General features: G+C 35.6%; 1 protein-coding gene across 1 annotated transcript; it reads right to left on the bottom strand.

Annotated features, from left to right (window-relative positions):
- Positions 1-1,717: 1,717 nt before the first annotated feature.
- On the bottom strand, positions 1,718-2,668 carry LOC140511812 (olfactory receptor 5AC1-like). The gene has a single exon (XM_072621033.1). The coding sequence runs from the start codon at positions 2,654-2,656 to the stop codon at positions 1,718-1,720; it is 939 nt and encodes a 312-aa protein (XP_072477134.1). The 5' UTR covers positions 2,657-2,668.
- Between the last annotated feature and the right edge of the window lie 8,959 nt (positions 2,669-11,627).

Here is an 11,627-nt window from a genome sequence, read left to right as displayed (position 1 = left end):
ATTTATGTAACATAATATTATTTCACCATAAAAAAGGACAAAAAGGACAAAAATAGTCTATTTCAAAGAATCTTGTGTAGTATGAACTAAAGTGAGCAGAAAAAGGACAACAACTCATGTAAGGACAATTACATTTTGAATGAAAACAACTTCGAAAGATTATGATCAAACCATGACAATCTGTGTCTCCAGAGGATCTATGATGAACCATGTTATCTGTAATGGGACGATAAAGCACTCAAAGTACAGTAAGGGATACATTTTTCATCATGGCAACAGGACGGAGTTATTTGCATGACTTCTTGTTTGAAATTAGATTCTTTTTTGCAATGGAAAAGAAGAGGGTTATAAATGCTAATGCAAGAAAAAACCCACCAAAGCTTTTTTTAAATGCACAAAAGAGGACAGAAGAATCATAGAGAAACAGGACAGCCTTAAAGGTAACCTATGGGATTTATAATATTTAAAAAAAAAACAACAATGATGGTTCATGGTTTTACATATAATCCCTTCCTACTGTAAATATGGAAATCATTTTTTCGTTTCTTAGTTCCTTTTGTTAAAATTACAAATAAATAAACAAATGAATGAAAATAAGCTACAACCCCATTATCAAAACCAAGATACCTCAAAAACAAACATAGAACATGTTTTAAGAGAAAAGAAAACACTGACAATTTATCTACAAGATATGGCAGATTTTACTTCCTTCTCCCGAAGATTATTGCTTGACTCTTTGTGATTTTCAGTATCTTTCTCTTGTCCTGTAATCCCTGAAGCTGTATGATACTAATCACTATGATTAAATTTCACAAAATATAACTTTAATTACTTTTCCATTAACAGCTAACAGCCAATACCGCTAAATTCTAATTGGAATGTAAAACCCTACAACTTAAGAAGTATCTAGTGTTTCCTAGAACTTTTTGTGAAGAGTTCCACAGCAGGATTTAAGACCCAGACTTCCTGAATCAAACTGGGACACCTCTAGATCAGGCGACTATCATCAAAAAGTGTATTGAATATTTTTCCAGTTCTGATTTTCTGCTTAAGAAACACTATTTCTGTATCTGAACATTAAGCACAAGGCAGGTTACCTCAGTTAATTTGCTTTGACATGTGAAAGTGCAAGATAAAACAATGTATTATATAAATGCAAGTTACTGAATTTTAAAGGCCAACAAAAAGTAAGTTCTTGTCCTTATTGTTTGTTTTAAATTGTTTAAGTTCATTTCAAATTAGAGGTGAATTCATGACTCTCCAGCAAAGTGATAAAGAGGACCACTTCATATCCAACAGAATATCTCTGACAAACAAATCCTCATCACGTTGAGCCTATTAGAATCATAGCTGATGAGAGTCAAGTAGGCTGTCCTGTTCTAGTCCTGGCAAGACAAGCGTACTTATTTCCAGCATAAGCAAGTATTAAAGAACAATTCACAATAGCTCCCTTTTTAAATGAAGGGATAACTAAGCCAGAGTTTCCTGTTTTGATTAATCTAGAAAATTGTGTTTTAGATTATAATTAATTGCTACATTTGTGAATAGTGCAATATGATCATTAAAATCTCTGGTGCTTACAATATAAATTATTATATCACACGTGACTGAGATGGCAAGAAAGTCATCATAACATTGACAAATATAAATTCAAAGTATTACAGCATCATTTAGTGGATTGTTTCGTGAAATCAGATAAGAGATTTGTGTGAGAATTTCACTTAGGAAACCTTATTTGTTTTAATAGAGTTCTGAGGGCTTCTATAACTTCTTTGTTTCTCAGGCTGTAGATAAAAGGATTTAGCATAGGAATTATAATAGTATAGAACAAAGAATCCATCATGTCTTGATTATCTGCTTGCAGTGATCGAGGGTGCACATACATGAAGAGCAGAGAACCAAAGAATAAGGACACAGAAAACAGGTGAGCACCACAAGTGGAGAAGGCTTTGCTTCTTCCCTTTTGAGATTTCTTTTTCAGAATGGCAAAGAGGATACCAGTATAAGAGGTTAGGATACACAAAATAGTGAAGACTTGAATTGATCCAGAGAAGATAAAAATCATCAGAACATTAATAGAAGGGTCAGTGCAGGAAATTTTATATAAAGGCATGGCATCACAGAAAAAGTGATGGATTTTGTTAGAGTGGCAGAAATGTAATCTGAATAATAAACCCACATGCAAGATAGAATGAAGAAAACCAACTAGATATGATAAGATTGATAACTGGCTGCATAACCTAGTAGTCATAACCACTGGGTAAAGCAAGGGATTACAGATGGCTACATATCTGTCATATGCCATTGCAGCTAGAAGTAAACATTCTGTGGTTACACTGAATGCAAAATAATCCAATTGTACCATGCACTCATAAAAGGATATCACTTTATTGTGGGTTATAAAGTTTACCAACATCTTAGGGCTTACTGTAGTTGAAAGACATGCATCAGTTAAAGCTAAATTGCCAAGGAAGAAGTACATAGGGGTGTGAAGGTGAGAGTTCATCCAGATAAGTACAATCAGTCCAATATTCCCCACCATGGTTGCGGTGTAGATACCCAAGAACACCAGGAAGAGGAGAAGCTGAAGCCCTGGATGATTTGTAAATCCCAAGAGAACAAATTCTTTTACCAGTGTCTCGTTTTCTTCCATCATGTCTACACGGAATCTAAAAGCTAGATTAAAAGAAAATAAAGGTAATAGTCAGAAAAAAAGATGAAAGGTAGACTTCTTATAATGGAAATAAAAGTTTTTCTTTTATTAGTTATTAAATTACATATTTAAAGATCTGGTTTTTCTTTTTAAATATATCTTAGGAATAACAAGCATTCTGGAACCTACTTATTTTTGAAAACTAGAAAAATTTAAATAAATACAGTTCTTTTATACACAGAAGAAAGTAACTTTTGCCCACCAAAGTATAGAATAGAAGCAATGTAATTAACCTGAAAAAATTATGTGCTATTTCTATGTAATGTTAACCAATTTCAACAAATGTGTCTTTATTGAATTTGTACTGTATCTACTAGGCTAAGAACTAGGAATGCTAATGTAACTTAAGGCATATTTTTGACCACAACTCCGGGCTTCTGCTGGTTCACCTTCAGCCACACTGATGAGGGATATTCCTCAAGGAGAAGAGCCAGTACTACAACTCACTGTCAGAGACATAGAAAAAAACCTGAGGAGAGGAAACTACACCTCTACTACTCAAAACTCTAGTTCCTACATTCCACTGATGTCTTTCCCACTTAATCAAGAGAGCCAAGATGACATCATTGACTCTTAAACATTAAATATTTATAAATAGAAGAAAAAGTAAAAATAATCATATAACAATACATAAAAGTACACCCATAAACCTTCTTTAAACTCTCCCATGATTGTTCACAGTGTCCTTGGCAAAAATGGAGGAAAAAGCGTATAGAAGCCTAGCAGTAGGAGAGCCCATGTACTCTAGACAGGTAACAACTCTGGACATTAGACCTTTGTAATCTTGTTCTCTTTAGGGAGTAGTTTGCTCCATACATCATCTGCTAGTTGCTTCTCTGCTACTGTAAAGCCAAAGAAGTCATCTTAATCTCCTCTTTGTAGCCTTAGATTACAGACCTTTCAAGGTCAAACAATTGTCAAGAAACAAAGCCTAGTTCTTATTTTAAAAGATCAGTTCGTTATCTTTATGGGACTTTTCAAAACTACTTGAAAAGCTGTGTTGTGTTTCTAATATAAAATACAAAATTAAAATTATTTAAAAGACGTGTGTAATTATCCTTCTCAAAAATTTTCAGGGTTCTCTCCATTTTACATACTTCCATTTTCAGACCAAAAAAGATAATGACGTTTTATTTAAGTAGTCAAGTGAAAATATGCACACTCAATTGCTCCAAATGTGTCTCAAAAAAAAAAACCTTAATCCAATGTATTCTATCTTGATCAGTGCATTATTATAAATATCACTATTAAAAAGAAATACTAAATCCCCAGTGAAGCATTTAAAGTTTTAACGACTGTCACCTTCCAACCTCCTTGTTGTAAGACAGGAATTATTATTTTGATTTTTATTCCTGGTGGGCACCAAAAAAGGTATTCCTTGGAGCCCTGGAGTAGGAGACAGAGGCAGTTTCCTCGGTGATTTTCAAAGCAGAGACCAGGTAAAGACGAGGATAGGTCAGTGGGTAAGGTCAGACAGTGAAATCAAAAGAGAAAATGCCAAAGGCAAGGAGTGGGTTCCTTTCACCATGCATGGCTGCCTAGTCCAAATCATGAAGATCAGGCCATGAAGGAGATCTACCTTTTCCCTTTCTCTGTCAGGGAAACTGGGATCATTGACGTCTTCTTGGGATCCTTCCTGAAGAATGCACTCTTTCGATCATGCCTGCTCAGAATAGACTAGATCCGGTCATCACAACATATTAAGCCTTTTGCGGTCCTTGAAGACTACCATGGGCCTGCGTGTGAAGTGTTCCAAGAGTTAAGTGATACAGTGGATAGAAAGCTAGGCCTGTAGTCAGGAAAACCTGATTTCAAATGCAACCTCAGACACTTAAATGTGTGACTCACAACTTTTGTCTCAGTTTCTTTATCTATAAAATGAGAATACTAAAAGCACCTGCATCCTAGGGGTGTTGTTATAAAGGGCTGTTATTTCCAAATGATTTGTAAGTAAAACCTTAAAATGCTAGAGAAATGCTAGCTACTATTGTTATCATAAATCATCATCCACAGTGCTTTCATCATAACCAAGCTGCTCATTATTCCTATGAGGCAAGGACGTCGGAGAAAAGATTGACCAACCCCATACGGTGCCTTGTAAAATCAGTGGCTGTTAAGGATTGTCCTTGATGTGCCTGATCCCTGCCCCATGGGAAACTTGCCTTGTCTTGCCTCCAGTGCCTGAAATGCAGTTGCTGACAGAGAAAATTAATGACTTTCCTTCTGCCAGTGACTTTACTACCACTCTGGGTAATTTTGCTAAAGGTGCCTTTGATGTTATCTTACTAGCCTCTGGTCAGTGGAAAAAGACCATTTACTAAATCTCTCATTGAGGAATTCACTAATTATCTTATAACAAATAGTTCTCTGCTCTCGGTTCAGAGAACGTAGGCAACTGCTGTGACTAAAACACAAATATTTTTGTACGAGCAAAGAATAAATTGAATTCAGCCTGATGGGAACAAGAATTATTTAGCAGAATACAGGGTATCCCAAGAGTTCCCTTTAAACTAAACTATGACTTTTGGGACACCATGTGATTAACATGTACATAGCACTTTAAGGTTTACAAATCATCTTTTCACAATCATCTGAGATAAGTAGGGCAACTATCATTATCCTCATATTATAAATGAGAATTCTGAGGCTCACTGAGGTATAGTGATTTGTCTTGGCTTGCATAGCTATTGTAGAGCAGAACTAGAATTCAAAACCACATGTCTGTCGCTATCACTACACTACCATTCTGCAAGGTTAAGTACCTTGCATTAAGTCAACAGTTCATCATGCCACAAAGGAATCCTTCTACAGAAAAAAAAATTACTACATAATATGTATTTATTTCAGGCCAAGTAGAATCAATGAAATATATCTTCACAAGCCGTAAATTCTTTCCCATTAAGCAATACTGTTTTCTTTTCACTTTCCAGTTTTCTCATATTTGTGAAGCTCCAAATTAGACCCAATTATAAAATAGAAAGGAGAAGGGGGAAAAAGCATTTTTAAACACTCACTATGTGCTTGGCAATACACTAAGTGCTTTATAATACTTGTTGTTCAGAAAAAATCTGGATATGGGTGCTCTTATTATTTCCATTTTATACACAAAGACAATAGACTTTAAGTACCTTCCCTAGCTAGTAAAAATTGTCTGAAGCTAAACTTGAACTAACGCCTTCCTCAGTATATAACTAGGGCTTTGTACTCCTTCCGAAGCACAGAGAAAAACAAGAAGGGATTCAGAGTTCAGAGTTCTTCTGAGGGATGAGTTTTGGGATTATAAAGATATGCTGCATAAATACCATTTGACCTGAAATAAATGTCTGATAATTTTTGTTTGGAGAAAGTTTATTTGAAGTACAAGTATTTAATCTCTATATTGCCTGGAGAGGAGAGGAGAGGAGAGGAGAGGAGAGGAGAGGAGAGGAGACGAGAGGAGACGAGACGAGACGAGACGAGAAGAGAAGAGGAGAGAAACATAGTGAGGCAGACAAGGAGAAAGAGAAAAAGAGAGGAAAATAAATGAAATGCAACAGTGAAAAACAGTCAGCAGAATATGGAATAGGAATATGTATTTTTCAGTTCCCACAGACCAGGCTGTATAGGATGAAGGCAACTGTAGCTGCTCCCATCACTAATCACTGTCTGGGTGATCATGAGAAAGTCTCTGAAACCTCTGAGTCTTATTTTCTTGATCATAAAATAGACAAATTACCATATACTTCAAAGTACTATGGGCAAGATCAAATGAAATAAACCCTCTATTTTGTCTTTGTTTTTGAGAGACGCTCCTCTAAAATGCCTGCAAGTTACACCTGTGACTGACATTTTCTCTTGGTGCTTGCCTGAGCAAGATGAACCTCAATCCCAAAAAGGAGCCCGTCAGAGAAAGATTTCCCCACATCTGAATTTGGGTTCAGTAAATAGCAAAAGAAGATAATTCTGCTTCCAGAAAGTATTTTAGCTATGAAATAACTTCCCTACGCATATATTCAACTTTCAATTCCTGAACATTTTATACTTCACTGTTTGTTTTCTAGACTTAATGACTGAGTTTTTGAGGGGGCTATAAATACAAAACTGTTGAAAATTCTTCCCTGAAGATTTTCCAGAATGATAGTTCTTTGGAACTATTTTAAAGAAGCCACAGAAGAAAGATTGTATGCGTTCTATTTGACAGAGTGACAAGTACTCCTGTCCATATTCCATGATTCTATGACATGAGAGAATTTTGTGTTTTTCTCTTAGATTTCCAGAGTGAAATTCAGAAAAATTTCTCTTAAGAGAAAAGAATAAGTCATTGGTGACTATAGCTTTTAGAACTTACTCTTAATGTTTTCAGAAAAATTATTAATTATGAAGAAATTATTGGAAGTCATGAAATGATTCTTATGATCCATTTAATTTAATTTCCTGCATGTACTAAAACTTAATATACAAATATCTGTTGGAATATCAAAAAAATTTGTTCCTCCACACTTTAGAGCTATACTGTGAAAACGCTTCAGTGGCTGAGTTGACCAACCAAAGGGTTTGTCCTTTTATGTACTAAGTCTGAAGACACTGTGAGAAGAAAAGTGTTTTCAATTTGTTTCATTTTCTTTAAAAAGGCAGGGGGAGATAAAGAGAGAGAGACAGACTGAAAGAGAGAGAAGAGAGGAGAGAAGAGAAGAGGAGAAAAATTAAAATACCTCCATACTCATTCAGCTGCTCTAAGATGATTCAGGAGGTAAAGTGCAGTTCCTCTTCTTTGCGAAGATGCTCTTTGGTGGCTCTGCTTCAAAATCAAGTATCTGTTTCTATTTTCTTCAAAACCAATAATCATCTTATGCAAAATATATTAAGACTTTGGGGAATTTTTGTATATATGAGAAATATCTCAAGAGTTATCTCTCCTCAGATAGGAGCAAACTTGCCTAATGAGACTTGATCAAAAATCCCATCAGACATGCCCAGCTGGAACAATTAAAATTGTACTGTACATCATAGGTCTATTACAGGTATAATTTCCCTAAGATTTTCATGGTTTTTAATTTTGTAGTATTTTAAAATGCTCTACTAAGTGAATACTAATGAATACTAAGAAGAATACTAGGTGGTGCTTGCCATCAGGGAGCTTATCATATGATAGTGAAGTGAAGTTAACCGTACTACAATGTCTGTCTATGTGTCTGTGTTCATCCTTCATTTTCGAAGAAGACTGTGATATCAAAGAAATGATAACATGAGTTGCAAGGGCTGTGCAAGGTCACCAGCCTCACTTTCCCCTCTTGAGCCATCTGGATCCAGTGACCAGATACTCATCAGGAGAAAACCTAGGATGTAATGTGAGATCTTGAGTACCTATTCAGGTACTCGCTTAGAGTGAGGTAATGCCCATTCAGTGAATTGATACCTTTAGCAAGTAATCAGGGAATGTCCCCTATAATGAGCAAAAGGAAAAATAGGTAAATCAAGCTGGGAAGGAAAGAAGAATAGTTACCATTGATAATCACTCTGAAGCCAGGAGGGACCCAAAAAGAGCCATTAAGTGAAGTTTGGGCAGGGGCCTATTGTTGTTCAGTGTATGGGCTTCAGAGAGCACTGGGTTTAATGTTTTAGCAAAGACAAGGAAGGAAGAAATGAAGGAAGGAAGAAAGGAAAGGAGGAAGGAAGGAAGGAAGGAAGGAAGGAAGGAAGGAAAGAAGGAAGGAAGGAAGGAAGGAAGGAAGGAAGGAAGGAAGGAAGGAAGGAAGGAAGGAAGGAAGGAAGGAAGGAAGGAAGGAAGGAATCTGACTCATAAACCCCAAGTTACCTGGACCATCTCTGGCCATCCAAATTTCCCTTCCTTTCAAGAGGAGAAGAAAGGGGGGGAACAGAAAGGAATGGATGAGCTAAGTTACTCAGCTAGCTATGTCCCCATTTGGGCAACTCAGTCTACTCACAGGTCTTTGTACATGGTAGGTGCTTGATAAAGTACTGTTAATGTATTGATCTGTTTAGGCCAACTCAGAGGAGATAGTTCAAAGAAAAAAATATTGATTTGAACAGCAAGTTGTAAGGAAGGGTCACTGTAGCGCAGAGATGGATTTTGAAGTAAGCCCATGTTATATCCTTGAGTCTGCTAGTCAGAGAAAGGGTAGAGGTGCTAAGTGAGCTTGAGTTCAGTGAGAACTAGTTTCTGGACTTGGGTGAAGGGGGATTAACCTACTTTTGGATTCCTGGTATCCAGACCACAGAGACAGCATAAGTTGCTATGCCTTTGGCTCACAAATTTTGCTTTGGTTAAGCAGTAATCATCAAAACTACTCGATAAGAAATAGAATAATGGATCAGTGGAATAAGTGGGGGACACAAGACAGAGCAGCCAACGACAATAGTAATCTTCTGTTTGATAAACCCAAAGCCCCTAGGTTCTGGTATAAGAACTCACTATTTAATAAAAAATCCTGCGGAAACTGGAAAATATGTTGGCAGAAACTAGGCATAGACCAACATCTTATACAGAAAACAAAAATAAAGTCCAAATGGCTACACAATTTAGTTATAAAGATTAATACCATAAGCAAATTAGGAGAGCAAGAAATAGTTCACCTCTCAGAATTGTGGAGAATAGGGGAATCTGTGACCAAACAAGAGTTAGAAAACATTACAAAAGGCAAAATGGATAATTTTGATTACATTAAATTGAAAACCTTTTGCATAAACAAAGCTAATGCAACAAAGACTAGGAGGGAAGAAGAAAATGGGAAATGATTTTTGCAAGCAGTGTCTCTAATAAAGGCCTCATTTCTAAAATATATAGAGAACTGAATAAATTTTTTTTGGAATACAGGTCATTCTCCAATTGATAAATGGATGAAGGACATGAACAGGAAGTTATCAAAGGAAGAAATTAAAAGTATCACTGTAGTCATATGAAAAAATGCTCTAATTTATCATTGGTTATAGAAATGCAAATTGAAACAACTGTTGGGTACCATAGAAAGTCAATCAGATGGGCTAACATGACAAGGCAGAAAAATTATAAATGCTGGAGAACATGTGGGAAAAATTAGAACACTAACTCATTGTTGGTGGAGCTGTGAACTAATCTACATTCTGGAGAACAATTTGAAACTGTGCCCAAAGGGGTATGGAAATGCACATTTCCTTTGGCCCAACAAAACCATATCTAGGGCTGTATTTCCAAGAAATCACAAAAATGGGAATTGGATCCACATATACAAAAATATTTATAGCAGCTCTTTTTTGTGGTGGCCAAGAACTGGAAATTGAGGGGATGGTCATCAAATGAGGAATGGCTGAACAAGTTGTGGCAGATGAATGTAATGGAATAATTGTTCTATAAAAAATTGTGAGCATGTGGACTTCAGAAAAACATGGAAAGACTTATATGAACTGATGCTGAGTGAAGTGTGCAGAACCAGGAAAACACAGTACACAGTAACAGTCACATTATATGATGACTGACTTTGATAGACTTAGCTCTTCTCAGCAATGCAAGGACCTAAAACAACTTCAAAAGACTCATGATGGAAAATGCTATCCATATCCAGGGAAAGAAATGTGGAGTATGAATGCAGGTCAAAGCTCTCTTTTTGTTTTGTTTTGTTTTTTTGTTTTTCCTTTCTGTTGCTTCCTCCCATTTATTCTGATTCTTCTATAAAACATGACTAAAGTGAAAATATGTTGAATAAGTCTGTACATAGAGAGCCTATATCAGACTGTACACTCTCTTAGGAAGGGGGATGGAGAAAATTTAAAACTTGTGGAAGTGAATGTTGAAAACTAAAAATAAATAATTGGGTTTTTTTTATTCTGTTTTGGAGATTTTTAAAGGTCATGGAAATTGAAGGAAATATTTTCTGCTATTTTGTTGCTCATATGTTCCATACTTTCTTTAATGATGATCTTATTATTCAAAAAAGTGGAGAAAACAGTAAGGGAAACTGTTAACCTGGAGGTGATTTTGATTAGTAAGAAGAAATTAGTTGCTATAGTGGAAATACGCAGAGACCTGGAGACAAATGGCTACTCAATCAAAAAATTAGTAACAAAGATGATAGGAAACATAGGTATAGTCTGAAATATATCTTAAGTTTCTAGAGAACAGATTTAACTGTCTTCAGACAAAGAATAAATAGGGCTGAATAGCCTAATATTTTGTAATGGAAGTAGGCCCAAGAAGAATTACTCTAAAGAGTAAAGTTCTAAAGACAAGAAGAAATTAATTTGGTAATAAATGAAAATTGCCTAAAAGAACTAATATTGCTACACAAGGAACTCCTCTATCAATTCAATTTTTTTAAACACACATAGATATATTACCAAAAATGCCCAGCTGAAAGAGATAGGAAAAATTCCATTTAAAATAACTGTGAACAATCTAAAATATTTGGGAGTCTATTTGACAAGACAAGCACAGGAACTATATGAATATAGTTGCAAAGCACTTTCCACACAAATAAAGTCAGGTCAAAACAATTAGAAAAATATCAATTGCTCATGGGTAGGCTGAGCCAATATAATAAAAATGGCAATTCTGCATGAATTAATTTACTTATTCAGTACCACACCAATCAAACTACCAAAAGATTATTTTGTTAGGAAAACAAATAACAGAATTTAACTGGAAGAACAAAAGGTCAAGAATATCGAAAGAATTGATGTAAAAATGCAAAGGAAGATGACTTCGTGTAGCACCAACGTAATATTCACAGCTCCTATAGTGGCTATGAATATGCCAGCAAAATTCTGAATCACAAAATATAACAGACTCTCCACATGGATGACAGAATCAAAACATTTATTTAAGTACCAGAAAGTCAATTCCTAATACAAGAAAGCCAAGTCAATATACAATGACAAAGAAATCTGTACACAATAACAATACAGGGGGTGCCACCATCACCAAGGCTTGCCCCTGCTATAG

The sequence above is a fragment of the Notamacropus eugenii genome, chromosome 6, assembly GCF_028372415.1.
Source record: "Notamacropus eugenii isolate mMacEug1 chromosome 6, mMacEug1.pri_v2, whole genome shotgun sequence".
NCBI classification, from domain to species: domain Eukaryota; kingdom Metazoa; phylum Chordata; class Mammalia; order Diprotodontia; family Macropodidae; genus Notamacropus; species Notamacropus eugenii.
This window is presented reverse-complemented; position numbering and strand designations above follow the sequence as displayed.